Raw genomic sequence first — 25,117 nt, forward strand, 5'->3', positions numbered from 1 at the left:
GCCATCTAAGCCATCTTTACTGGAATTATGATGCGGTTGTGTTGAACTTTATAAATTAACATACATCGTGGCTTTATTTTACTCTCTTCTTCTGTTTTCATGCTTTCTGACATATAATAGCCATTTTTCAGAGGTCTGAACGTCATACAGTGCAGAAACCTAATATTTTCTTGTTTGTGACATTGAAAAACTGAGTCCCAGTAAGCAAACATTCTTGCTCTCTCTATAAGAGGAGTGGTTCTGTGGCGGGTGCTGGGTGTCTGCTTTGGGCCAGGTGACAGCACACGTTTCATAGCTGAACAGCATCACAGCCCGGCTCTGGTTTTGGCTTACTCCAGACTCTTTGCCATCTCTCTCTCCTTCTCCTTTTTCTTTCTTTTGTTTTTTTAGGTATATGTGCTCCTTGTCCCTGTTCCATTATTCTGAGTATTTAGTGACAGCAGTCAATAATCCCAAAAGTCTCTCCCTGGACTCTTTTCTTCTGAACCATAGTTTGGAGTATACAGTAGCTGCTACCTCTTCTTGGATAGAGTTCATGGTTGAAAATTACTTTTGGCCAGGTTGGTATGTATACCCTTTCCCCTTGGGTATGGGATTTTAAGGAGAATAGCATTTGACTCTCTTTGGGGTCTAGATACAAGGTGTTTTTTTTTTCTCTCTTCATCTAAGCTATTTAGGAAGGATAAGTCTTTCTGCTGGGTATCATTTCTTAATTTTGAATTGAGGGCAAAGTCATCAAATTTTTTTTCTTTTATATCCAGTATGATGTAGTATTTTGTTTAAATTCCCAGCCTTCTGTAGTTCCAGACCAAGGGTTCTTACAAAACCTTTTTTTTGCTGTGGACTCTTGGGGCATTCTGGTAAAGTCTATAGGGACCACCCCTTTTCAGAATCATGTTTTTAAAATAATAAATAAAATGCATAAAATAGAACACATAGGATTACAAAGGAAACCAATTATATTGAAATGGTTATTAAAAAAAAAACCTTTGAACTCTTGTACCTGTAGTGTGCTCTAAAATCAAGTGAAATAAGACTGTGGCTTTGTGAACTGCTAAATAAAAGTTGGCTCTCGAAGTTAAGCCTGGGAGTTGCCTTGGAGGTGTAGCAGCAAGCACCCCAAGCTTCCTCAGGGTTTGCTGCCACTACAGGTTCTTGGATCTGCTTTGATAAAGGAAAGCAACTCAAAATGGGTTAACAAGCTTACTTTAATCAGTCAGACATATATCATTTACCTTGTTCAGGGGAAAAGGTCAGCACCCCGAACTTCAAAGTACACAGACAGAATTATCAAGACAGAAACAGATCTAGTAGACAGATTTCAAACTGTCCAACCATTACATCCATACCCAGTCAATATCTGGGTTTCAACATCTGGGTTTTTTCAAAGCCGGGGGGCTCAGGACACCGGCTCCCCAGAATCCATATCAAATCACAGAACACTTCTCAAAGTGAGCCCCAAAACAAAGCTACACATCAGGGCTTATATAGCCTTCTCCTGGCTCAGAGAATGTAACAACCTTCTGGACCCACTGGCCAATCAAGAAGTATCTGCTGAAAAACAAGCCTCCCACCCCAGGCTCCAGGTGCACTTTAGCCTAGGGGCAGGGAAGATCTTTAAATTTGCATTTCCATTACAGGAGGTCCCTGGCTAAATGCACGCAGCTCTCTCCTGCTCTTCCATTCTTCATCACAATTGTGACCCAAGTAATGGGTGATGGAGTTGATGTTCCTGGCAGCCAGGGCACATAACTGCTCACACAGCTGTCAGGCTAACTTAGAGGAAATACAAATTGTGTATTAGAGCACCTCCTTTGAATTCTTTGCTAAGTTAAGGAGGAATGTTGTGCTGACATTGTCATCTCACTGCCGCTATGACATGCGGCCCTGACACAATAATGATGTCATCATCCCATCTCGGGTGGCTGTGATACCTTGGAGCTGGATTGTAAGCAGAGGTGGAGGGTTCCAAGTGGGATAGTCCATTTTTTTTTCTCTTTGTGTCTTTTCTTGCAGAAATGAAGCAGATAATGTGGCTCAGTGTCACTGGGCTGCTCATGGTGGTCTTTGGGGAGTGTCTTCGGAAAGCTGCCATGATCACAGCTGGTTCCAACTTCAACCATGTTGTTCAGAATGAGAAATCAGAGACGCACACTCTGGTCACAAGTGGTGTGTATGCTTGGTTCAGGCACCCCTCCTATGTCGGATGGTTTTACTGGAGTATCGGAACTCAGGTACTGTTGTGTTTGGAGAGCTTTCTTCTCACCTGCCTTTTTGTAACATGTTTTAATGGGAACCTACCTGAAGTCATCTGTAGACCTGGTTTAATAGTGTGGCGTCTTCTGCTTAGCAGCCTCTCTTCACTCTAGGCTTGCTCCTAGGCAGTCCTCAAGGTCGCATGGTGGTGACCTCTCTTCTGGAAGCTGATAGCGCCAGAACATAAGTTCTGTGTGGTTCCTCCAAGCCAGAAGGGCTTTCCATATAGATTTACCATGTCTGAGGATAAATGTTGCTCATTGGAAAGAGGCTCATCTTGTAGGTTAGCTCCAGAATGGTGAATTTTTCCTCTCCAACAATTCCCAAAGGCCTTACCAATTGTAGAGAGTAATTTCATTCTGCATCAGTGAAGGGAGCGCCCACACCCACAGAATCAGTATGCTTTCCCAGAAGTGGTGAAATGTGGTGGGTCTCAAATTGATGTGCCCTTAATCTGCAAATGCCAGGGGATGCTGGCTGCTGCTGACTATACCTGCTTTTTCCTCTTTTCCTCCCTCTCTGGCAGTGTGGGGGCAGGTGATCAAGTAAGGTGCCAGAGAGAGTCTAGGCAGAACCTAGGGAAGGCTCTGTCACTGATTAGCTCATTTAATGAGGTCACGCTGACAGTTCTGATCCAGTATGACCTAAATAGCTTTGCTCTGTCTCCTGACCATGCATCATTTCATTGCTCCTTGGAAGCCATCTCTAAGGTAGTTAAACCATCGGATAGGGCTTAGTAGCAGGACCAGGCCAGATCACCCCCAAAGAATCACCCCAGATTCCACTCTCCTCACTGCACAGCATATTATTGCCCTCAGCTGCTTCCTCTGGCTTTGATATTCTCCACATGACAGTATTTGAAACATTCTGTAGCTGTCAAGTCTGAAATTCACACTTTGCTTAATTGCTGAGAATGCAGACATTTCCATCGCCTGCTCCAAGACGCTGTGAAAAATGTTGAGAGAGTGAAGTGCTTAGGGATCTGAGGGGGCACACACATTTAGGGGGATGGAACAAGGAGGAGGTTGTGGCTTTTTGCAGTTGTTATTAAGTAACTGCAAGGAGAGTCACAACGTCTGGTCATTTATTTGTAAAAACACATTCCTATAGGCTTGTGAAGTACTTTTTACATATCTCACCTGATTCTTATAACAACTCTGTGAGGTAGATGGTGGCAGCATTATTATCATCCTCCCTATTTTATAGATGAGGGAGCTGAGATTGAGAGGTGAGGAGAGTTGCCCAGAGTCACACTGCTCATAATTTCAAACCCGAGTCTCTCCTGATCCTAAGTCTGAAAAGCTTTCCATCATCCCATTCTGCCTCTTAGGAGTGGAAGGGAAGTTTAAGATCATCTCATACCACCCACATCTGTGAGGGAACTGAGCCCCAAGGAAGTCATCTGCTTTTTAATTTCTAAAGAGCCTCTCATAAGTGATAGACAAACCTGGGCTCAAATTCAAGGTGATTAATTCATTACTAGATCAATTTCAGCTCCTAGAAGAACAGTAATAATGTTCCTGAATAGTCCTCTGTGACCTGAAAAAATCAGCAGCACCCAACCCTAAGCACTTACTCTAGTTCAAGAGAGTGACTTTGGAGACTTGATGGAAACAGGATTGATTTCATATGTTCTTACAAGTTTAGAGCTGAAAGGAACCTTAAGAAAGCATCTCATGAAATGCTTTTATTTGTAAAGTTGGTGTTGGGTTGGGGGCAGGGGGTCAAGAAGGAGAGACCAAGAGGAGGGAGGGAAGGAAAAAGAGAAGGAGAAACAGAATGGAGAAGGGGGAAGGAAAGAGAGAATGCATGTGTGTGTGCGTGCGTGCGTGTATATGAGACACACACACATACACACCCTACCTGACCTGGCTCCTCCTCATTTCCTCCTCTTCCTCCCCTTCTCCAGGTGATGCTCTGTAATCCAATATGCGGTGTTGCATATGCTCTGACCGTTTGGAGATTTTTTCGAGATCGAACAGAAGAGGAGGAAATATCGCTAATCCACTTTTTTGGAGAAGAATACCTAGAATATAAAAAGAAGGTGCCCACGGGCCTACCTTTTATTAAGGGAGTAAAGGTGGACCTCTAACCCAAGGCAGGGCATGAAGGGTGATGGTGTCTCTGGATGAGGTGACTCCAGCTCTGGGCGGCGTGAGGGAAGGAGCCGTGTGTGCTTCTCTCTTAAGAAACGAAGGGTTCTAGTAGTCATTTTGTATTTGGCCAGTTATGCTGGGGAGAAGCACTAAGGGCTGGGTAGTCAGAAGGCCTTGACACGGATCCAGGAAGACACAGAGATCCATCCTCATCCCTGGCTGTGGCAGGCAGGACTTGTAGCTAAAAGCAGACCAGGAGGAAGTGACTGTCTCCTCTGGTGGTGTTCCCCAGAACGGAACGTGATGACAAGCTGCCTGGTGTCTCCTTTGCTCACTAGAGAGGAGCTGGTTGTGGAGACACCATAGAGAATAATCTGCAACACGGATGGATTAACTGCTTCCCAAAAGTGATGCTGTGAAAAGGCAAAAAGGTGTGGGTGTGGGTGCGTTGGGGGGGTTTAAAGTGCTTCTTATTTGCTTTAGAAACTCGATTGTAAAACTTGATTTAACAGGCAAGCCCAGACCTCACTGCTCTAACCTCTTTGTTTCTCTCAGTGCATGAATCTGTACCACATTGAAAATATTTGCTCATGAGATGCTTTGGCTCTCCCCATTTCTGTAAATTTTTTTTTTAGTAACAATGTTATTCACTCATTTGATATTTTTTTAATCTTCATATTTATATTTGGCAGCAAATAGGTGTGGGAGCTTAACATTTTGAAATTATTTTAGATTGTCTCAAGGTGAGTGAAAATGCTTTGAAATTGCAAATTTTCCCTACAGTGCTACATATACAGTAATAAGCAACTTCCCCAAATCCAACGAGACTGTCTGTGACCTTTGTGGGAAGATTTGTTTCCTGCTTTTTATTTCTTCCCAAAAGGTAGAGTTTATGGGAAATGAGAGACTGCCCAGACCTCTTTTTGTTGCTGTCAGAAATGGGGAGCAGGGAACAACGGCAAGCTGTCACTGCAGACCTTTTGAGAAACCCTGCAGGCCATCACTCACCCATTTAACCTCCTGCCTACCTGTTGGCTGTACTATTTGCATTTCATCCAAAATTTACTATCTGAAACTGTTAGCCTCCAGTTCTTGGTTCTCCTCTTTTTCAAATTCCCGTGTGCTTCTTGATTTTTGGCATTTGATGATATGTTCCTACAAACTTGAGTTCACTCATGAAAATCAATTTTATAATCCCAGCTGGGATACTCTTTGTTGTTTCCCAAGTTCAGGGAAAATGATGGGTTTTACATGTCAGATGTACAAACTTTTAAGAGGTAAAATGCCTATTGGATTCTGCAATGGATACAGAGTTTAGTCTGGGTGTGAGATCTTTCCAAGTGACACTAGCTAGCTATGAATGTGAAGGCATCTGGGACCAGTGGGTAGAGCATGTTTCTACCACTGATTCACCACGAGGCCTTGTGTAAAGTCACGTAATCCTTCTGTGCCTACATCTCCCCACGTGCTAGTGGGGGTAATGACGCCTACCTCACAGGGGTGTTGTGAGGATTCATAAGAAAGAATGTCTCTTACACATTTATAACTCAGATGAATGAGAGAGATGTTGTATAAGAGAAAACTATAATCTGTGCAAAATAGAGAAAAACAAGTGTGTGTGCCCATTATACACACAGACCTAAAATTCAGTGTTCAAAGCATCTTAGGTCTTACCAATTTAGAAATGTTACTTATTTCCAGGTTTCATGGCTTAATTTCTTTTCTGTTCCTATATACCAAAGAGGCTTTACAAGTTCTTTGATTACTGTTAGGAAAACTTGCTGGTACGACTGCATGGATAATTGCTGAACTTTCAGTCTTTGCCCTAGTTACAAGCTTGAGATAAATTTAAGAAAAAGTCACTTGCTGAATTTGTGGGCCTTAGGGTTCTTTGTAGCAGCCCTTTGGCCCCTGATGGTAAAATTATGTCCACTTAGTGGCTCCAACTAAGTTAATTCCCACCTTGTTCTTCTCCAAATTATGCTGAGCTGAGCAGATTCAGCTCTTAGAACTGCATACTCTGCGGGAGACCATAATCCTCCAGGCGCTTGAAGAAGGATTTTTCTTTGCTTGCCCAGCAAGGACCAAATCCAGAATTCCATTTCTTTTTTTGAAGGCCACGCATCTTGTCTTTTCAACAGCTTTTACTGTGGCATGTGCTCTTGGGGGGTGGAGGTGGGGGCAGGTTAATTACGAAACCTGTGTTTCATGGACCAGAAGACTACAGGTATCAGGGTGTAATGATTTACTCATCCTCTTAGATCCCCAAGTGCATTATCTCCATTTGACCAAGCCCAAATCTCAGGCTGCCCTAGACCTCCTGGTCTTAAGGTTGCTCCCTAGCTGCCCTGGATACCATGTTTTGTTCTCTGGTTTATAGAAGAATCTGGTGGCATTCCTATGGGAGCAGGCGAGAAATCAGTTCTTCCTTAACCAGGGTGGATGTCAGCAGTGACTTGTGGGGAGAACACAAAGATATTTTTGGGTAGGATTGGAGTACATATGACTTCATCTGATACCATGAGCTTCAGTTTCATTTACAATATATAAACTTAGCAATAACTGTGTACAGTGCAGAAAATTAGATGGATAAGTTCACTGCTTCTGTGGCATTCACTTTAAAGTTGTCATCACTAATTCCTTCTAAATAATGAAGTGGCAGGAGATGCTTTTTTTCTATTTCAGAGTTTTTAAATGGATACAAATATATATGTGTATATATATGTACATATACATACATAAATATATATACATACATATATAGATATATATATTCTTATCCAGGAAGAGGATCCTGTGGAACACTTGGGCCCAGACTGTAATAGAAATAGAAGTGGCATTTCTTCAGTCAGCCTGGTGACCACTCACAGGACTCCTCAATGCATCAGGTTGGGTTGAGTTTACAGGGAATGAGTAGTACTAGGAGCCAAATCTATTTTTATAAGGTCAGTAAATAATGATGTGGACCTGACTGTTCCTTAGTACAAATTGCTGCTGATGCCTAAAAGGTAGTCAGTTTTATTAGTCCTGTCTTTCCCACCATTTACATAATATTCTTCGATTTACATAATATTCTTCCTAGATTTCTGAATGGGGGGGGGAAGTATATATAGAAATATATTCCCAAACCTATAGGTTATTAATATAAATATCTTTGTTTAAGGCTCGATACAACCTTAGCCCTAACTCGCCATAGGCAATCACCTCCCAATAATGAGTCCAGTAAACCACTGTCCCTCCTTGGCACTTTGTTATTTACTGCCTGGGGTAGTTTCTGAGCTATTCTATGTGGCTTTTGTACTAAGTTGGGGATGCTCTAAAAATCTGGGTGTTTCTCCTTTAGGGGGAAACTGTATAATTGTTCTGCTGCTTCTCAGCACCTACAAAGGCTTGATCACTTGGGATGGGCTAGGGACATCTGTTTTTACCAGGATCCACCTGGAGAAGTCCTGTGTGCCTGACTCTTGGAAGCCTGCCCCAGATCCAGGATGTATTCAATTAATGGAGTAATTATTCTACTCTTCTTTTTACATGAAGAAAATGTTTATTTAAATATTTTTAAATGAATTTTCTTTCACAGATATTGATTATTCTTTCCAATTCTTAAATAAAACTATTCTTGATTTCAATATGGAAAATGTGTGGGGTTTAAAAACACATTTCACTTGAAGAAACTGTTGATATGAAGTCAGTTCATTTGAAAAAGCATTAACTGACCATATACTATGATGATCAGGCATGGGCAAAGACAAAAATGAAACATTCGGCATCTCCAGGGGACATATGTCACACACACACACACACACACACACACTATACAGATTGGTGGGTGGAGGAAGAAGTGACAACTGGGGAAATCAGGAAAGGCTTTCATGTATGTGGCAGCTGAACTGAGAAGGTCCAGAGACAGGTCAGTGAAAACAGTCCAGGTACGGGGCCAGCCTGTGCAAGACCCAAAGGTGGGGACTGGGAAACCCTTTTCATCAGGAATGGGGCATTTGTGAAAAAGACAAATGATGAAGGCAGAAGGGCTTTAAATGCCAGGTTCAGGAGTTTAAAGACACCAGGGAGCCACAGAGCGAGGGGAATGGCATGGTCATACCAGTGCTTCTGGAATATGGGCCTGACAGCCCAGTGGCGGATGAATTGGAAAGGGCCAAAGACTGGAAGCAAGGAGACCAGTTAAGAGGCTATGGGAGTGGTCAGGTGAGAAGTGATGAGGGTTAGGATTAGGGTAATGGCTCAGATACAAGGTAGAATTGTAGCAGTAGAATCAGTAGGACCCGAGGAAAAGGCCAGGAGAAGTGCTGTCAGACATCAACATAGAGTTGTGAAATCTGTGCGGGCAAATCTTGGTCTTGTCCTTCCTGTTTCGGTATTTCACATCCCACTGGACTTGGAGTCAGAAAACCTGCAACCTTAAGGCTGCTTTTGCTACATACTAACCAAGAGACCTAGGTTAAAGTCTCAAAGGTGGGACACTGGAAAAGGGTGTGGGACGAAGAGCAAAAGACATTTTGCGTGTGTGTGACACTGGTAGTCTTGGACAAATCACAGCCACTATTGAACCTTTCCAAAGTGAGTGTCCTCAATATTTCATTTGCCTATCTTGTAGGTCTTTGATGTAATCGGAAATAAACTCATCCATCTCTGTAACCATAGTTACCAAGAAGAGGGGATATTCGAAACCGGGAAACTAACTCCATGATGGACCAATCTCAGGGTCTTATGGAGCCACTGGGTGTGTCTGAGGTGCTGATTCATTGGTTTCTTTTAGAATATAAGAAAGCTTTCATCCAAGTGGCTTATTGATAAGAAGCAGTATCTGCTAAAAATAGACTTTAATGTAGCAAGTGAACAAATGATAATGGCCACATTTGGGGAAGAAATTGAACACAGAATTTTCTCTTTGGACATACAGCCTTGGTAGTTCTTTCTGCCAGACACGCTTTAGACTAAGACTTCCCCTGCTGAAAGAGAAAAGAATCTGGAGAGACTTGTGCCCTCCCCTTTTGCTGAGCCCATACATTAATTAAAAAATATAAACTTTCTAAATGATATTGCCCTAGTAGGAAGGTTTTGGCTGAAAAGAAGCTGGGATTATCCATCTTACAAGAGAAGTGTTGGCAAAACCTTATCCCCAAACTGGGAAGGGCCTGGGAGCCAGAACTGATGGCAGAGGGCTCTAGTTAAGGTAAGGGGTTATTATTGACACATGCCCAATAGGGACAGATTTTCACTCTGGTTCAAAATTTAATCAAATGGAGGAGAGTTTCTAAATCTCATTTCCCCAAATAGCAGTGTTTTGGGCTATGGCTCACATGTGGGAGTGTAAAGGCGGTGGGGGAGGAGAGGAGGGCAAAGTTAGCTCAAGTAAGGATAAAACCTTAATTTGAAAACCCTGATAGCTAAGTCCACAATTTATTTTTGGCAAAATTATCTATTATATTTGATAAGTGTGATGGAAGGAAACTTCTTTAAATCTACTTTAAAAAAACCAAACAAACCTGCTAAGATAAGTCTCTTGCTAAACTGACAATTCTTTGCTACTGGTGGTATCTATCCTATATTTCTCTTTGGATCTGTTAATGGCCATTATTTTTCAGGAGTCCTTCTGAGAGTCTGTTCAGGGTTGTCCTCTTTGTTGGACTCCAGCATCTTCTCTCTTCTCTTCAGAACTACCAGTTGGTTCATTTCTACAGAAGCAAATTCATAGAAACATATAACTGCCACACTGCCCCTCCTCCCCCCTCACACACCTCCTTTCATGATATCACAAGATTCCTGGGGATCAACAGTTGGAGAATGAAACCTGACATGTCACTTGCAAATGAATCTTCCCAAGCACACTATTTCATGCCACTCTTCCATAGCAATTATTTTGGCAAATTTTGGAACAATAAGCTTCAGTCAAGTTCCTTTTCACATTTAAGGGAATTTGAACTATGTTATTCAAATCAGTAAATACTAAGCACTCACTGGGCAGTTGGAGCAGAATATAAAGGTTAGATAAGACAGCCCTGATGCTCATGGAACTTAGGAGATATACCTACACTAATATTTTGAGAGGCATAGAGAGCTGGACCTAGCTGTGTGATCTTGAGCAAATCACTTAACCTCTCAGTGCCTTGAGTCATCTGTAAAATGAGAGGGTTTCAGACCAATAGCTTCGAAGATCTGTTCCAGCTTATATAATCCAACACAAAATAAACAGACCTAAAGAGGTGGGAGGTGGGGACCATCAAAGAAGGCATCCTGGAGGAAGTGGCTTTTGTCTGAAGCCTTAAAAGATGGATAGGAATTGACTGCATCAAATCAATTTCATAAGTTTGTCATTCAGTCTTTTCAGTTTCATCTGTTTGTGACCCCATTTTTCTTAGCAAAGATAACTGAAGTGGTTGACCATTTCCTTCTCTAGTTCATTTTACAGGTGAGGAAACTGAGGTAAACACGAGGTTAAGTGACTTGCCCAGAGTCACACAGCTAGTATCTAAGGCCAGATTTGAACTCAGGAAGATGAGTTTTTTGGACTTTGGATCCAGCACTCTATCCGTGGCCACCTAGTTGGCCCCAATTTCATAAGTGCCAAGAGCCAAATTGACAGGCTCATGGCTCTCTCTCCTTCTCTTTCCCTCTCTCTCTCCCTCTCTCTCCTCTCTCTCTCTTTCCCGCTCTCCCCCCCCTCTCTCTCCCTCTTTCCTCTCTCTCTCTCTTTCTCTCTCTCTCTCTCTTCTTCTCTTTCCCTCCTTCTTCCCCTCTCTCCTCCCCCCCCCCCCTTCCACCCCCCTCTCCTGCTCTCATTTAATTTATTTATTTTTAGTTTTCAACATTCACTTCCATAAGTTTTAAATTTTCTCCCACTCCCCAGAATGGCATGCAATCTGATACAGGCTCTATATATACATTCCTATTAAATATATTTTCACATGAGTCATGTTGTATAGAAGAATCAAAACGAATGGGAGAAACCATGAGAAAGAAACAAAACAAACAGATAAAGAAAATACTCTGTTTTGCTCTGCAACCAGACTCCATGGTTCTTTCTCTGGATTCAGATGGCATTTTCCATCATGAGTCCTTTGGAATTGTTTTAGGACCTTGCATTGCTGAGTGGCTCTCTCTCTTACCCAGATATCTTTGCTGTTAAGAATTTTCCAAGGGGCGCCTAGGTGGCGCAGTGAGTAGAGTGCCAGCCCTGGAGTCAGGAGGACCTGAGTTCAGATTTGACCCCAGACACTTAACACAAAAACCTAGCCATGTGACCTTGGGCAAGTTAACCCCAATTGCCCTCCAAAAAGCTAAAAAAAAAAAAAAAAGAATTTTCCAAGGTTTCATTTTGCTAACCAAGCAACATTTTTCAACCACCTTCCTTTTCTCATTGACCCTTTTCTCTAGAAAAGACCTTTCATCTACCTGGTTTGATTTTCACTGATCACCACCATGTCGTCATATATTTTTTGCAAATTCTCCGACTGCTCATCAATAGGTTCTTGGAATCTGTCAGAAAGAGAGTCTCTGAAGGAACCAAAGGCAACAAGCTCACTTTTTACATTGCACTAACAAGTTTAAACAAATGCATAGCTAGCTGTGAATTCCCTCCTTGCCCAGGTCTCCGGGACTGTCTTGAGGAGCCAGCTACATTCCCAAGGATGTCAGACCTTTCACTCTTCCTGCTGAAACTGACCACATTACCATTCTTTCTGGCAGGGCTAGTGATGGTCTCACATTTTGTACTTTCTTAAGTCCAGGAGTGTTGTTGACCTTGGATCCTGTGGAAGATCTCACCCCATACAGATGGGGCATGGGCCTGCTAGTTTTCTGACAATGTTTTAGAAGCCACCCCACCCACCTTGCATCTTGCATAACCTCCTCCACAAGTCTGTGCCAATCTAAACCCGCAGATCTCCAGCATCTACTCTTGTTCAAGGAGTCATCCCCCCTTCTTACCTGGGCTCTAGCCTTTCCTTCACCTTAGCAATGGAACGGACATACGGGGTGATCTGCCTGGTGATATTGATCAAATAGCCATTCTCCTGTCTCAGCTGGAGCAAATCGTAGAGCTGGGCTGCCCACAACAAGAAAGTTCAGTTTGAGGCAAGGAGACCAATTAAACTTATATAAGAGCTTGACAGAGGTCTTCTTACAACAGGAGCTATTATTAGTCCCTTTTACACTTGAGGAAACTGAGGCAGGGGTTAAATGGCTTGCCTAGGATCATGCAGCTAGTTAGTAGAGCTAGTCAGGCTAGATTTGAACTCATGTCTTCCTGACTCCGAGACCAATGCTCTAGTCCCATTTCCACCTAGCTACCTCTAGGTTCTTAGTGTGAATTAAATATTCCTCTCCTTTGCCTAATTTAGTATCTTTCTCACTTATTACTTCATCTTGGGAGAGGAGGGGAAGGGTAATAGGGCAATTAATGAGGATATTTAGTTTACTGCAGACTCAGATGAAATACTATCTAGTTGTTGCAATTTTCTGGGATATTTTATTTTATTTTTGCTTTTTTTGGGGGAGGGAGGGCAATTGGGGCTAAGTGACTTGCCCAAAGTCACATGGCTAGTAAGTGTGTTAAGTGTCTGAGGTCAAATTTGAACTCAGCTCCTCCTGACTTCAGCGCTATATTCACTGCGCCATCTAGTGGCCCCCTTATTTCATATTTTAAAAAATGTTTTACTGGTGCTTTAGAAAAATCAGTGTCACTTCCCAATAACTCTTTCCTCCTAACCCTCTTTAAGACAGTTAACAACAAAAATTCAGCCACTTGAGCATGTCTGCATTTGTATTCCACCATTTCTCTGACGGGAGTGGGAGGCATCCTTCCTCTTCAGACCTCTGAAATAGTGATTGGGCACTGCCACCAATAACATCCTCTTCAATGTGACTACAGCATTTCCTAGTTATGTTTCGTGTGTGTGTGTGTGTGTGTGTGTGTGTGTGTGTGTATCCACCTTCATACAGGAAATTTGTTAGGGAGAGGCAGGGTAATTTATTCACTTGGAAGCACCATTGTTTGGGTACCTTCATAAATTTCTTGCTCATTCACCACTCTCTGATAGGTTTCCTCCCATGTCTGAAAGAAAAGTGAAAGAGTTGGACTGGCCTGCCTATTAGAGCACTGTGCTATAATAACAGTAGATAGAATTTATATAGTGCTTTAACCCTTGCAAAGTTCTTTACAAATATCTGACAGCCTTCTCCCCCTTATGGAAGTGAATGTTGAAAACCAAAAGCCTAGTGGAAGCAAGTTCTATTATTACCTCATTTTACAGAAGTGAATACTGAGACAGGAAAACGACAAGTGACTTGCCCAGGGTCACATAGATAGTGTCTGGGACCATATTTGAACTCAGGTCTTTCTGACTTTGGGCTCTATCTACTGAGCCACTCAGCTGGTGAACTATCCATTGGGGAGCATGTCTGGGTATAGCAGCCACTGAAGCACTGATCCATCCTGTGCTTCTCTCTAGCACACCCTGCTTTGAGAGGATATTTGCTTTAACTAGGTGGTAACGACCCTTGCTTCCCACACATGTGCAAATGAAATAATTGATCTGTTCTGACTTCAGCCTCCCTCACTGTGTAGATGCTGGTGGACCTTAGGGCCATTTCCACTGGAGGCCTCTTACCTCTTCAAAGACTGGTCTCATCATTTCTACCGAGGTGTACTTGGAAGCGATGTGCCCATCCACCTGTAGGGATTTCTGTAGGATATCGCTCATAATTTCTGCCTTGATGAGGGAATGGTGCTTGGTGAGGTCCCGATGTAATTCTTGCACTTGGTCCTTCAGATTCTGGATCTCAGATTGCAGGGTCTATGTTCAGAAGAGCTCAGGTTTGGGGGTGGGGTACGAAGGGAATAAACGTTTACATAGTGCTAGGCTATGGTGAGCACTTTACAAATATTATGTTGACCACCCGCAAGGTAGGTAGGGATTTGAATTCAGGCTTTCCTGATTCTAGTCCTCTGTTCTAGCCAATGTTCCATCTAGCTGCCTGGGTCTGAGTTGTGTCTAGCACTCAGGCCAAGGTGAACTTGCTCTAAGAAAGGGCTTCAGGATCCTGGAGTAACTAACTTTTTCCTTTCTCTGCTTCAGTGGTCACTAGAGTTTTTGCCCATTCTAATGATGCTGTAGTCAGGTATTCCCAATGGCAGAGAATACCAGCATTTGGTGGATAGAAGGAATCTGGACTTAAGAGTTTTTGTTGTTCAGTCATTTCAGTTATGTCCAACTCTTAGTGACTCCATTTAGAATCTCCTTGGCAAAGTTACTGGAATGGTTTGCCATTTCCTTCTCTAGCTTATTTTACAGATGAGGAAACTGAGGCAAACCAGGTTAAGTGCCCAGGGAGCTACTAAGTTTTGAACTCAGGAAGCTGAGTCTTTCTGACTCCAGGCCCAGCACTCTCTCCACTCTGCCACCTAACTGCCCATCACAAAAATAGCTTGGAATTGGATGGACATTTCCATGAATACTCTCACTATAAATCGCAAAAGTTTTGTTTTTTCAGGATTCCTCATGTGCAGGCTTTGATCCTAGTCATTCCCTGAGGGGAGAAGCCTCTTCTACTGGACAAGAGGGGAAGCCAGGCTGCTCAGCTGGCCCCCTTCCAGGCCCTCACCCTGTATGTCTCCTCATAGTGACGGCAATGCTCGGTGAAGGGGGTATCACTTCCCTCAGCCAGCAGCACCTTAGTGCTGATGGAACGGTGCAATGTGGGCTTATGGATAGGTGACCCAGACATCTTTCCCCCTGGGGATGGGCAGCCAGAACTAAGCAGGGCCTTGGTAGTTGAACACCCCGAAAACCTGTGGAGAGAAGGATGTGTCAGGAGAGAGGATTGGAGATGGATTAACTATATCCTCCACCCCCAACACCAGCTGCTGAGTTCAATATAAAGCCTGAATCCTTGTCAGCAAAGCTTGGGAGAAGGTTTGTCAGTGCAAGCCATTTATTAAGGACACATTTGCACATTGTCCCTGCTTCAGCCCTGCCCAGTGAATCAGTACCGCTTCACTAAACTGGGCCCAGGGAGTGTGAGTGCTCATACAGTGGTTATGTGGAAGGCCAACTTGAGGCCTGCTGTTTTTCTCAAGTGTCCTCTCAAGTCCCACTTTATTCCTTTTATATCCAATTATTATTTTTCAGTCAGAAAAGTTTTCTGTCTAGATATATAGTGTGTGCAAGGAACACACCCTTGTTGGAACAGAGGCTTATACTGGAGAGACTGGTCCTTCAAAGACTCAGGTAAATAGAATGCAGGGAGTGGGGCTCCTCGTCTACGCCTGAGGTTGACAACACCCCAAGTTGGAGGCCTTGCTCCCCTTCCCACGGATTGAGTCAAAGATTTTGGGGGAACCCAAAAAATCAGCTATTGGCCATCCATCCACCAGCCTCTCCTTCAACTTCCTTCATCTTACCTGAGCCTGCTTAGCCCCCTGAGCCAGCCTTGTCCTGAACTCCCCCAAACCATTCGAGTCCTGCCTCCCAAGCCTTCTAGGGTTCCCATGATTCTTAAGGAGTTTTCAATCTTCCTGCCTTGAAGATGCAGCCAGTATTTGGGAGGGAAGAGAGATCCTACACAGTCTCTTTTGCAAATATCCATCTGCCTTTCCTCCCCTCCCTACGCCCCATTCCAGCCGCCATCCATCCCAATTCTCCATAGCTTTGGTCCTGGAACCGCCTAGAGGAGACTCCGACTAAGCAGGTTCTGCTATACCGTCTCAATGGGGATGATGCTCCCACGTCAGCACCTCGCCCTACGGTAAACCTCAAAGTTTCATGGCCCCTGCTAGGAACCCTTCGTCCTTCCTTCCTCAAATACTGCCCCAGTAACAAAGAAGCCCACATATAGCCAGGTAGAAAAGGATTTAAAATAGGGCCGGGAGAACAGGGAGAGCTAGCCGCCCCGGGGCTCGCCAGATTTCTAGCCTCTTTCCTTTCTGAACTTCGACCTCTGTTTATCGCTCCTGGAGAAAGCGGTGCCTAGGTTGAGGGACTCCTGGCCCCTCGCGTTGAGGGAAGTGTCCCCTCCCCACATTTGGGCGTTTTCAGGAAGCGCTGGCTTGGGCCCACTCCCAGCGACCGGGTCCACTGGTCTCTGCCAACTGTCGGTGAGAAGATCCTTGGCCCCCTAAGCCAGGGCTGCTGTGCTCTGAGCCAGCCTGGGCTGGCTGTGACCTCTGGGCTGTAGGCTGTGGGGACAGGGAAGGGGACACGCCTTGCCCACACTCCTCACATGCTGGCTGCAGCCCCAGTCGCCGGCGCCCTGCGCGCACCTAGCAGCAGCAGGGGCTCCAGACAGCGGGCGAACTCAGCGCGGTGGTCACTGGTGATCTGCGGAACCATCGCAGGGCAGCTGGGTTAGGAGCGAAGCCCTGGAACCTGGAAACCCCCGGGCTCATAAACACCTCCCTCCCCACGCGCCTCCCAGGCCCCTGGCGCACACATCCAGCATTTTTCCTCCCCACCCCCAAGCTCCCTGATTTGCACCTTACTGTTCTGCGCTGGCTGCAGGCGGTGGGGCCGGGAGACGATGCCCTGTAACCGTTCCATCAATTCCTGCGGCAGCCGGGGTGGGGGGGCGTTTTCAGGGCCCTGGGACCTCACAGCTTCGGGGGAGCCTTTATTTCGACCCCCTCGCCTCCCCCCTCCGCCCCCCCTTCGCCCCAGGTCATTTCCTAGCTAGTCAGAAGCCAGTTGGCCTCCTGGGGTCCGGAAAGACAGAGTGAGTATAAAGGGAGGTGGGAGACGCCCAGGTCAGTTTATGCCATTTTCCTCCAGGTGGCGACCACTCAGCTTTGCCCCAAGGAGCCCAAGTACAGAGAATGACCTGGAAAGGTCCCGTCTGGCCAACCTCCCATATTCTTAGAAATAGCCTTGCCTTGGGGTGCCAGGGGCAGCAGATACTGCTGAGGCAGACAGGGCTAGACTAAAGATTCGTCGGTCACCTAAGGGCATTTGTCCCAAGTCCTTTGCTGCTCACTGTCTTTTCCCTTCCCTTCCCCAAGCACTCCCATACGATCCTCCATCTACCCAACTCTCCATTTTCCAAATGAGTCCCCTCTCTCTTCCCAACCCCCAAGCACTAAATCCTTATCCCCTCAGAGAAGCTCTTCTTAGGACAGAAACCCGGTTATTTAATCAAAATCATTCACTATAATGGGAATGACGTCTGTGAGCCCCAAGGCTGCCATTTGAGTTTTAAAGATCCTGGAGGGAAGGGACTGTTTTCAGTTCTGTCTTCCTTTCCCCAGCACCTGGTTCCTAGTAGGTACTTCTTAGATTTTTCTTGAATTCAATGGAAAAGAAGTTGGCCAACCCAAATGATTGTGCCTTTGGTGAAAAGTGTGGGGCTGTGTTTTGAGTAGTGCCCTGCCTCCCAGCCCTTGATCCCACTTCCATCCCCAGAAAAGCCCTGGACAGGACTCAGCAAGGCAATTCAGAAAGGATGCCAATCCCTGACCTAGATGTGAATACCACCTCATTCCTGAGGAGCCCTCCATGGGGTGACTCACATATCCCAGGTCCAGGAATTCTGCCTTGTTGGCCGAGCTGAGGAAAGCAGAGCAGGTGACCAGGTGAACCTATGGGACAAGGCAGTGCCCACAACTCATCATCCACAGTGGGAGTCTGAATGGAGAGGATGATTCCCGAGGCACAATGCCAAACTCCTCGGGAGAAGAAATTCTCTATTCAGATAAGCTCACCAGCCCAAACAAGCAAAAAAATTGCATAGTGTTTTTATCTGTGTATGAGTCATGTTCCCCTCCTGCCAGCTAAGCTCCAGGGACTCAAGGGCCTAGTCTCAAAGGTCAGGGCTCTGTACATGAAACCTCAGTTTTCTCAACTGTAAAATGGGAATGCCTTGCAGGATTGCAAAGATCAAATGAGATAATATTTGTAAAATGCTTACCACAGTGCCTGGCACATAGCTATATAAAAGCTTATTCCCATAGGGTCTCTAGGTAGTGCAGTGAATAGAGCACCTGCCCTGGAGTCAGGAGGACCTAAGTTTAAATCAGGCCTCAGACATTTAACACTTACTAGCTGTGTGACCTTGGGCAAGTCACTTTAACCCCAATTGCCTTGCCTTCTCCCCTTAAAAAAAAACTTATTCCCTTCCCTTTCCTTATTTCATAAACATTTGTTGAATGTTGAAGGAAGTTCAGGTGGCATGTAAATTCTGGATGAGGGAAAGGGGAAAGGGAGAGGGTTGCCCAGATATCTCAAGACAATCCCCCAGCCACCTGCTAGTTCCTTGGCTGTGCTCTCTTCTGGTCAGCAGGAAGCTGACTCTGGCTCTTTACCTGCAGTGTGGGCAGCAGCGATACCAGGTAGGAAAGCTGATCCTTGAAGCCCTTGTCTTTCTCTTCATACTGGCTGAGGAAGCAGGAGAGGTAGGTCAGTGAGCACCCTGGATTCAGGGACCAGCATGAGGAAGGAGGAAAGAAGGGAATGAGTATTTATACAGCACCTACTGTGTGCCAGACACTGTGATAAAACACTTCATAAATGTGTCGTTTGATCCTCACAACAACCTGCAGGATGCCCATTTTACAGGTGAGGAAACTGATGCAGACATAGGTTAAGTGATTGCCCAGGGCCACACAGCTAGTAAGTGAATTTGAACTCTGGTCTTCCTAACTCAAGGCCCAACACTGCACCACCTAAATGCCTTCACTTAAGCTGAACTCACTTAAGAACTCTGAGGATTCACTCTCTGGGTCCCTAAACCCCTCACAGTCTAAAAGGAGGAGGTTCATGATTTAAGATCTGGGCTAATCCCATTGGCTTGTGATATGGGAGTGATAATTGGCAGCATCACACATGGGTGAGTTCTAGAAAATGGTCCTTTCCCTTCTGGTGAAGATCCTCATCTCGAGAGTTGTCTTGAAGACAGTGACAAACACACTGGGTGCTCGGCCAAGGCGACCAGCTGTTCTTCACTGCAACATCTAGGGAGGGTGCTAGGGAAGGGGAAGCACTGGTCTTGGGGTGGAAGACCTGGGTTTGAGTCCCAACTCTGCTGTGTGACCCTGGGCAAATCACTTCATTTTTCTGGGCATCAGTTTCCTCACTTGTAAAACAGGGACAAGAACACTGCCATTACTTACCTCACAGGGTTGTATGAGGCAAGTGCTTTTTCAACATTTAAATGAATCAGTGTGAATTGTTCCCGTTCTTGGCCCTACCAACCTCCGCACTGCCTTCAGTAACAATGCTTTCTTCTCCATCAGCTTCTCCTGCAAGAGACCGATAATGGGGCAATCTGAATTTGGGCAGGGATAGAGGGTTGGGATGGTAGTAGAGGAGAAGCTTGCCTTTGCAGGATGGGAGCCTGTGACTATTGTGGGTTGTCTTGGAGAGGGTAGAGGGTTCCCCAGCATTGAAGGTCATTGAGTAGATATCCTAGAAGGAGCCCAGGTATAGGTTGGGCCAAATGTCCATTTGAGAGTCTTTCCAGCTCTGAGAATTCTAGGCTCTTATGACTCCCATGGCCACCATCATACTCCAGTGAGCCCTCAGGAGGGGCCACAATTGCTGTTGCCTGGTCCTTGGATGGGGGTCACGGGGGACTTACCTGCATGCTGCTGAAGAGGGTGTGGATGGCACTCTCTTCCTCGGCTGCGCTGCGTTTCACATCCTCTACCATGGTCTGCAGCAGGGTGATTGCTTCCCGAGTGGAAGTCTGAAGAGCCTTCACAGCCTTGGGAGGAGGGGAACTGTTCAGCAGTCCAGGCAGGCATGGGGTGACTGATCCCTCCTCATCCCATTTCCCCCGAACCCTCAGAAGCCAGTGCCAACTACTCACCATGACAGTCTGGTCCAGCTTCTCACAGCCTTGCACATAGGCCGTCTCTATGTCAATACAGTGGGCCCGGCTTTCCCTGCAAAGATGGCTGCCTCAGGGAACCCCCAGGCCTCCCTTCATAGGGCCTACAAATCTCTCCCTTGTTCTCCTGATATCCTGGTTCCCAGGACTTGGGCTCTACCAAAGGACTGAATTGATGGTTGGTGTGGCTATCAGACTAGATTCTCCCTCCCCTCCAACCCATCCTAGGGAAGAGCTGAGGCTCTTCCTAGCCAAATAACCCCAGAGTCCAGCCCAGAATGTCAGGTGCAAAAATCGGTCAAAACTCCAGGCTGATCAATTCAGGGTCCTCCAGTAGAATGGAAAACCCTCAGAGGTGGAGACTGGTTCGTGTTCTGTCAACCTGTATACCTGCTTTGCTACTTGTAGCCTTGTGGATTGCCATGAGCACTTAAGTGACTTGTTAAGGGTGTCTGAGGATGGATTTGAACTCAGGTCCTCTTGACTTCAGAGCTGGTGCAAGGCACGACTTCTTAATAAGTAAGTGGTTATTGAATTGAAATCCACAATGGAGTGGAATCCTTTTGTCCTTTCCAGCCTTATCTTTCTTTATTTTGCTCCAAGAATTTATTCTCCAGTTAAATTGAAGTAGGCTCTTCCTACCTCCTTTCTCTAAGGACCCAGCATTATCCTGCCTCTACCATATTCTTTTCCCTTCGTGGAATTTCTCACCATTCAAGTCTTTACCTGCTGAGCTCCTATTGATCCTTTAAGGCCCAACTCGAACTCCACCTCCTCCAAGAAGTTTTTCCTGATCTCTGTGATGTAGTAACAGTCATGATCTCCCACCCCTGTACCTGACATAGTATTTAAGAAATGTCTATCATTTGTATGGTCTTAACCTAGTAGACTGTCAAGTCCATGAAAACAGGGACAAGGTATCTCCCCTAGAGTCCAGCATGGTGCTTTAAAAACAGAAGGTGCTCAATCAATGTTAGTTGAAAGATGGGGGGGTAGGTGGCACAGTGAATAGAACACCAGCCCTGGAGTCAGGAGGACCTGAGTTCAAATCCTACCTCAGACACTTAATACAAAACTAACCTTGTGACTTTGGGCAAGTCACTTAACCACAATTGCCCTCCAAAAAAAGAAAAAAAAGAAAGGTGGGAAGAGGGAAAGAAGAAGAGAATGAAGATGGAAAGAAGGAAGGAAGGGAAAGATAAAGGTCAAGAGTCAAGGGAAGGAAAGAAGAAAATAAGGGATGAAGGGAGAGAGGGATGGAAGGAAGGAGGGGGAATGAGGGAGAGAAAGAAAGGAAGAAGAGGAGAGAAAAGAAAAGGGGAGGAAGAGAAGAATGAAGGACCCACATACCCCTGCATGTCCCGGAAGCATCGAATACACAGCATGGACTTCTTGTCAGTGGAAAACATAATGTAAGGTTCACCATGCAAAGCTACAAGAGGGAGATGAGTTCATTAGCTGGGGGTGGCAGCAATAACAGGGTCTTTGATAATTCTTTATTTCATTTGGTGACCAGGACTGGACACTCACAACACTTCTTGTGGGTGTCCTTGGTACGTTTGCCCAGGGCCACAACATCGTGGCGTGAGAACATCTTGGCCTTGTGAGTCTCCTCCCGGCAGTGAGCACAGAGTGGCTGACCACAGGTGTTGCAGAAATAGGTGGTCTCTGCATTCTAGGGAGGAGGGAGAAGAGAAAAGAGTATAGGATGAATGGATTGAACCTGGCCCAGGTCAAGCAGAACCTGCTTGGCTGGTGCCCCCAATCCGAGGTAAGAGGAGGACTTCACCCAGGAAAATGGGCTGTAATTTAGGGACTATGTTTGCATTTATCCAGGTAGGGAGGAAAGAGCTGGGACCTGAATCCTGGAAACTGTCCAGAGGGACAGCTGGAGAGGTCATTCATTCATTCAACAAACACTAATTAGTGATCCCTTACATATCTTGACTTTCCCCATTGAGGTTTTGATATATTGCTGGTTGGCATAAGAAATGGGTATTTGGGGGGAGTTTTGTGGAAGTTGCAGATGACACCCTACTGCCAGCAGACGACACAGAGACTATGACCAAATACTTAACCCAAATTTTAAAATAAGGTCCTGTAAATACCTCATAAAAGAAAAAGAAAAATTTCAGACTTCTTCTTTGGTTTAAAGAGAGGGTCAAAAAAGTGTTACAAGGATTTTCCAGATCATGGGTTTGCCTCACTCCTACCCCCTATCCCCACTTTCCTGCCAGATATGAAAGGGATAACTGTACAGACTTTTAGAGGTCTTGGTATCACAATGTTTTCCAGTGGTGAATTGTTGTTCAGTTCTGTCTGTGACCCCATTTGGGGTTTTCTGGGCAAAGATACTGGAGTGGTTTGCTTCTCTTGCTCATTTAACAGATGAGGAAACCGAAGCAAACAGGGCACAGTGACTCATTCAGGGTCACACAGCTGGAACGTGCCTGAAAGTCATATTTGAGCTCAAGATGAGTCTTCCAGACTCCAGGCCTGGTGCTCTGTGCTCTATGGCTCCACCTAGCTGCCCCTGGGCCATAGTACGTGTTTTGTAAATGTTTACTATTAACTATTGGCAGATATTGGGAAGTCTCCAGTGAGGAAACTCCCTGTACCAATGTAGGTCATCATCTTCTCTTTGATCCTTTTTGTCCCCCAAAAAGGAATCCAAAGTTGGATTGCTGTGCTTGCTTTGCTTCCTTTGCTTGCTCATGTTGCCACTCAGTTACTTGACTTTTGAGCTTTTTGCCACAGTAGAACTCTGCTTCCAGAGAGGAGAGATTTTTCCCCAATTTGCTGGGCTTTTCACAGCTGCTAGAGCTATTAGTTGGCTGCCCTCTCTGAAACCTCCACAGGTTCTGGCACCTGGTCACACACCCCAGGACCTCCACCCTCATCAGTGATCCAGATCCAAGCAGATTAAAGCAAAAGTGATTCTGTTACAAAGGAGGGGAAGAACAGGAAGGCAAAAGGGAATGGGTCAACCTTATTTTCATTGAATTTGGCTTAGGGAGGGAATGACATACACACTAAATAGGGTATCTTGCCCCACAGGAGAGTAGGGGGGAAGAGGATGAGAGGGGGGATGATGGAGGGGAGGGCAGGTTGGGGGGGAGGGAAGTTAGAAGTACACACTTTTGAAAAGGGACAGGGTCAAACTAGAGAATAAAACAAGTGGGGGGTGGGATAGGATGGAGGGAAATATAGTCAGTCTTTCACAATACATCCACTATGGAAATATTTGTGTAGCTACACATGTACAACCTATATTGAATTGCTTATCTTCCCAGTAAGGGTGGGTGACTATCTGGAATTCAAAGTTTTAAAATCAAATGTTTAGAAAAATATTATTATTATTTTTACATGCAACTTCGATATACAGGCACTGGAGGATGGAGATCCATGTGCCCTGCTGGAAAGTAGGAGTGGGAATGGGGGAGGATGTTGGAGAGAGCAGATTGGGGGAGAGGATATACAGTGAGATCGCTGTTTTGGGGTGGTGGGCAGAGGAAAGAAGGGGAGAAAATTTAATTGAAAATCTTGTGGAAATGATGTAAACTAAAAATAAACTTAAAAAAAGAAAAAAAAGATTAGATATGTGTGAAGGGCCTTTCGAACCTTAAAGGGCTATATAAAGCTACAAATAGAGCAATATATATTAGTGTTAAACTGTGAGATCCTTGAGGTCAGGGACTGCCTTTTACTTTTATTATTACTATGCCCACCTCTTTACACAGTGCCTGGCATGTGGCACATGGGCGTTTAATAATTGTTTATTGACTGAATTATTACAGGTAAGGCATCGTTTCTTTAGGCTGAAGGAGATCTGCACCTCAAGCCATAGCTCCTCCTTGGATGCCAACTCCCCCCCCCCCCCATCCTCTGTCCTCCTTGCCTGGCTCGGGCATTCCAGGTCGCAGTTGGCACAGCGCACAGCCTCTTCGAAATCAGAGGAGCCGTCCACCAGGAATTGCAGGAGCCGGTCCACAGGTGGCAGTCCATTGGCTCCCTTCACCACGGACGGGTGGCTGCAGGCATGGGAGAGGATGGAGGCAAACCCCGGTCGGCCGACGTCCCCTCCCTGGCCCGAGCCTCCCCTTTCCTCCTGTCACACTTATTCACCAGGACCTAAAAATAGTTGAGAGGCGACCGGGAAAACCGTCCGTCACCTGCCTCTAGTTTTCTCTATAAATAGCTTCCGTTCCAGTACCCACTTTTATCTCATCCCCTCGACCTGGCAGAATGCGTTCTCTTGTGGGACTTCTGGAATTCGAGATTTCAAAGCGCAAAAAAAGCCTTTCTTCTATTTCCCTCTCCTTACACAAATCCCCTCTCTTCCCTTGCATAACTGCTTAAACCTGGTCAGGGTGATTTCAATATTTACTCAACCCAAGTGCTCATGGAAAATTTGGGTCGTTTAGACATGAGACTTTAGGGTCCAGGAAATCAGTAGTTGTAGACTCAGTGCTAAAGTCAAGAAATCAGATTTCGGTGATGACTTAGCAGAAACAGTGTTTAAGGCGCCCGCCATTATGGCAGGGTGTGAGGTGCATAGCTTTCCTATCTGGGGCCCTCCGGCGGGGCTCACATTCCAGGGCAGGTCGGTCAGTTTCTGCGCCCCCTCTTCGCCTCATCCCCCTCTCTGCAGCCACTGCACCGGAGGCCGGGTGTGGAAGGAAGAGGTAGGGACAGAACTGCGGCTAAATGAATACACCGCACGCAGACGCCTCCCAGAGTAGAAAAGCCTCCCCTTCTTGGGGACTTCCCTTCCCCCCAGTTTCGGGAGCTTCGATCTCCACTGGATATCCTCGGGGCTGAAGGACCAGTTTCGTGAAAGGATTGGGGATTGCCAGGTAGACACTGCCAGATACACCCTGGCACCTGCAGCCAAAGACCAGGGCTGCCCCCCCTCCCCCCGCCCCATG

The 25,117-nt window shown here is 45.6% G+C and overlaps 2 protein-coding genes and 1 long non-coding RNA gene across 3 annotated transcripts in view; 2 read left to right on the forward strand and 1 right to left on the reverse strand.

Moving 5' to 3' along the window:
* ICMT (isoprenylcysteine carboxyl methyltransferase) overlaps window positions 1-7,990 on the forward strand; it is a 12,347-nt gene extending 4,357 nt beyond the window's left edge. Inside the window, exons 3-5 of the mRNA XM_069079063.1 lie at window positions 391-560; window positions 2,017-2,234; window positions 4,166-7,990. Of these exons, the coding sequence (XP_068935164.1) occupies window positions 391-560; window positions 2,017-2,234; window positions 4,166-4,348 (571 nt within the window). The 3' untranslated portion in view covers window positions 4,349-7,990. The remainder of the gene's footprint in view (window positions 1-390; window positions 561-2,016; window positions 2,235-4,165) is intronic.
* Window positions 7,991-8,972: 982 nt separating this feature from the next.
* RNF207 (ring finger protein 207) overlaps window positions 8,973-25,117 on the reverse strand; it is a 19,756-nt gene continuing 3,611 nt past the window's right edge. Inside the window, 17 exon segments of the mRNA XM_069078503.1 lie at window positions 8,973-9,981; window positions 9,983-10,048; window positions 11,766-11,849; window positions 12,300-12,417; window positions 13,374-13,425; window positions 13,982-14,167; window positions 14,976-15,162; window positions 16,593-16,690; window positions 16,847-16,915; window positions 17,872-17,940; window positions 18,664-18,736; window positions 19,553-19,599; window positions 19,938-20,063; window positions 20,169-20,244; window positions 21,540-21,621; window positions 21,720-21,864; window positions 24,088-24,220. Of these exon segments, the coding sequence (XP_068934604.1) occupies window positions 9,948-9,981; window positions 9,983-10,048; window positions 11,766-11,849; window positions 12,300-12,417; window positions 13,374-13,425; window positions 13,982-14,167; window positions 14,976-15,162; window positions 16,593-16,690; window positions 16,847-16,915; window positions 17,872-17,940; window positions 18,664-18,736; window positions 19,553-19,599; window positions 19,938-20,063; window positions 20,169-20,244; window positions 21,540-21,621; window positions 21,720-21,864; window positions 24,088-24,220 (1,645 nt within the window). The 3' untranslated portion in view covers window positions 8,973-9,947.
* The window catches only part of LOC138154057 (uncharacterized), a 7,799-nt gene continuing 6,914 nt past the window's right edge, over window positions 24,233-25,117 (forward strand). The window contains exon 1 of the long non-coding RNA XR_011166544.1: window positions 24,233-25,045. This is a non-coding gene — a long non-coding RNA (uncharacterized lncRNA). The remainder of the gene's footprint in view (window positions 25,046-25,117) is intronic.

The sequence above is a fragment of the Petaurus breviceps genome, unplaced genomic scaffold (genome assembly GCF_028583685.1).
Source record: "Petaurus breviceps papuanus isolate PSGF00001 unplaced genomic scaffold, PetGlider_PUasm1.0 91041, whole genome shotgun sequence".
Taxonomy (NCBI): domain Eukaryota; kingdom Metazoa; phylum Chordata; class Mammalia; order Diprotodontia; family Petauridae; genus Petaurus; species Petaurus breviceps.